General features: G+C 35.9%; 1 protein-coding gene across 1 annotated transcript; it reads left to right on the forward strand.

Annotated features, from left to right (window-relative positions):
* Positions 1-512: 512 nt before the first annotated feature.
* LOC145040120 (RING-H2 finger protein ATL13-like) lies at positions 513-950 on the forward strand. The gene has a single exon (XM_078988098.1). The coding sequence runs from the start codon at positions 513-515 to the stop codon at positions 948-950; it is 438 nt and encodes a 145-aa protein (XP_078844224.1).
* The last annotated feature ends 411 nt before the right edge of the window (positions 951-1,361 follow it).

Below are 1,361 nucleotides of genomic sequence, written 5' to 3' on the forward strand. Positions count from 1 at the left end.
AGTAGAAGATTTCAGATATAACATATATAGAGATAATGTAACATGTATGGGACTCTATTTAGCTATAAGACTCAAAAAATCACACTTTAAATAGTTAGTTTAGAGTAACAAAATCCTAAGTCAATATTATAATAAGGGTAAGTCATTACCGTGGCACTACTCTTATTGGTGTAAGTAAGTCCGGGGTCAAACTTTGAATAGAGAATCTATCGTACGAGTCCTAATTATGACATAGGTATTCAAACACTACCCATATTTTGTAATTTACTATAGACCACTACTGTAATATCTTCTCCACATAAGCTATTTGAAAACGACCTTTCTAAGTGCCTCTCACTACGTACTTTACACGTATTAATTGATAACCCATCTTCATCACATATACCGAACATGTATATATAGATACCTTCACCTTCATGTGTTTCAACTATTATTACCAATTAAAACAGTTCCACTTCACTTATTATCACTACCTAACAATGGATCAAGTCTTGAGAACCTTGAAGACAGAAATGACGGCTGCATTTGTTGGTGGCACGTCCACTTTCGTGGTGACTTTTTGGTTCCTTTCAGGAAGACAACCACCACCATCATGGTGGTCGGCTGCATTGAGGTTGCTCAACAGATCCAACAAAACCATGGTAATTGCAGTAGAGAAAGAAGGTGGTGTCGTTTTTGATTGCATAGTGTGCCTTTGTGAAGTGTCCCAGGAAGACCAGTACAGAAAGCTTCCAAACTGCAACCATGGCGTCCAATTCCATGCTCATTGTATTGATGCATGGTTGAAAAATCATAGCAGCTGTCCAATGTGCAGAAGCAACATCCCCCGCCCATTGTCTCAACGCCTAAAAGCATATGTTTTGCAACATCTCCTCCAAGAGGTTATCTCCTATTGTCACTCAGCCTTAGATAACGTAGCTAGCTCTATTGGAGATTGTCGAGACTTTTGAACATATAGTTTGAAAAGATGGTTTAATTGTGTACAAAAAGGCATACTGTAAATGTAGTTTAATTTTAACAATGATTAATTTGATATGGGGATTTTTATTTTATTTTTTGTTTATTATGTATATAGAAAATTCAATATAAATTTTGAATAAATGAAAAGAAAAAACATAGATTGAATTTGTGTTGGTTGTTATCGTGGTCAACATCAAAATGGGTGATCGACGTGCGGAAGTAGTAGAACCCCACCCTTGTTTTGTCAATAAATGACGTCAGCAACAATTAGAATATGTCGATCATGTTTTCTTCAATTTAGTCGGCTAGTAGTGGTTTCATTAGATCTTTCTTTCTACACATTATTATGGATGATTTGGAATGACAAGGACAAAGCAATCTTCAGGGCAAAGTATTTGTGT

The sequence above is a fragment of the Lactuca saligna genome, chromosome 4, assembly GCF_052625555.1.
Source record: "Lactuca saligna cultivar CGN05327 chromosome 4, ASM5262555v1, whole genome shotgun sequence".
NCBI classification, from domain to species: Eukaryota; Viridiplantae; Streptophyta; class Magnoliopsida; order Asterales; family Asteraceae; genus Lactuca; species Lactuca saligna.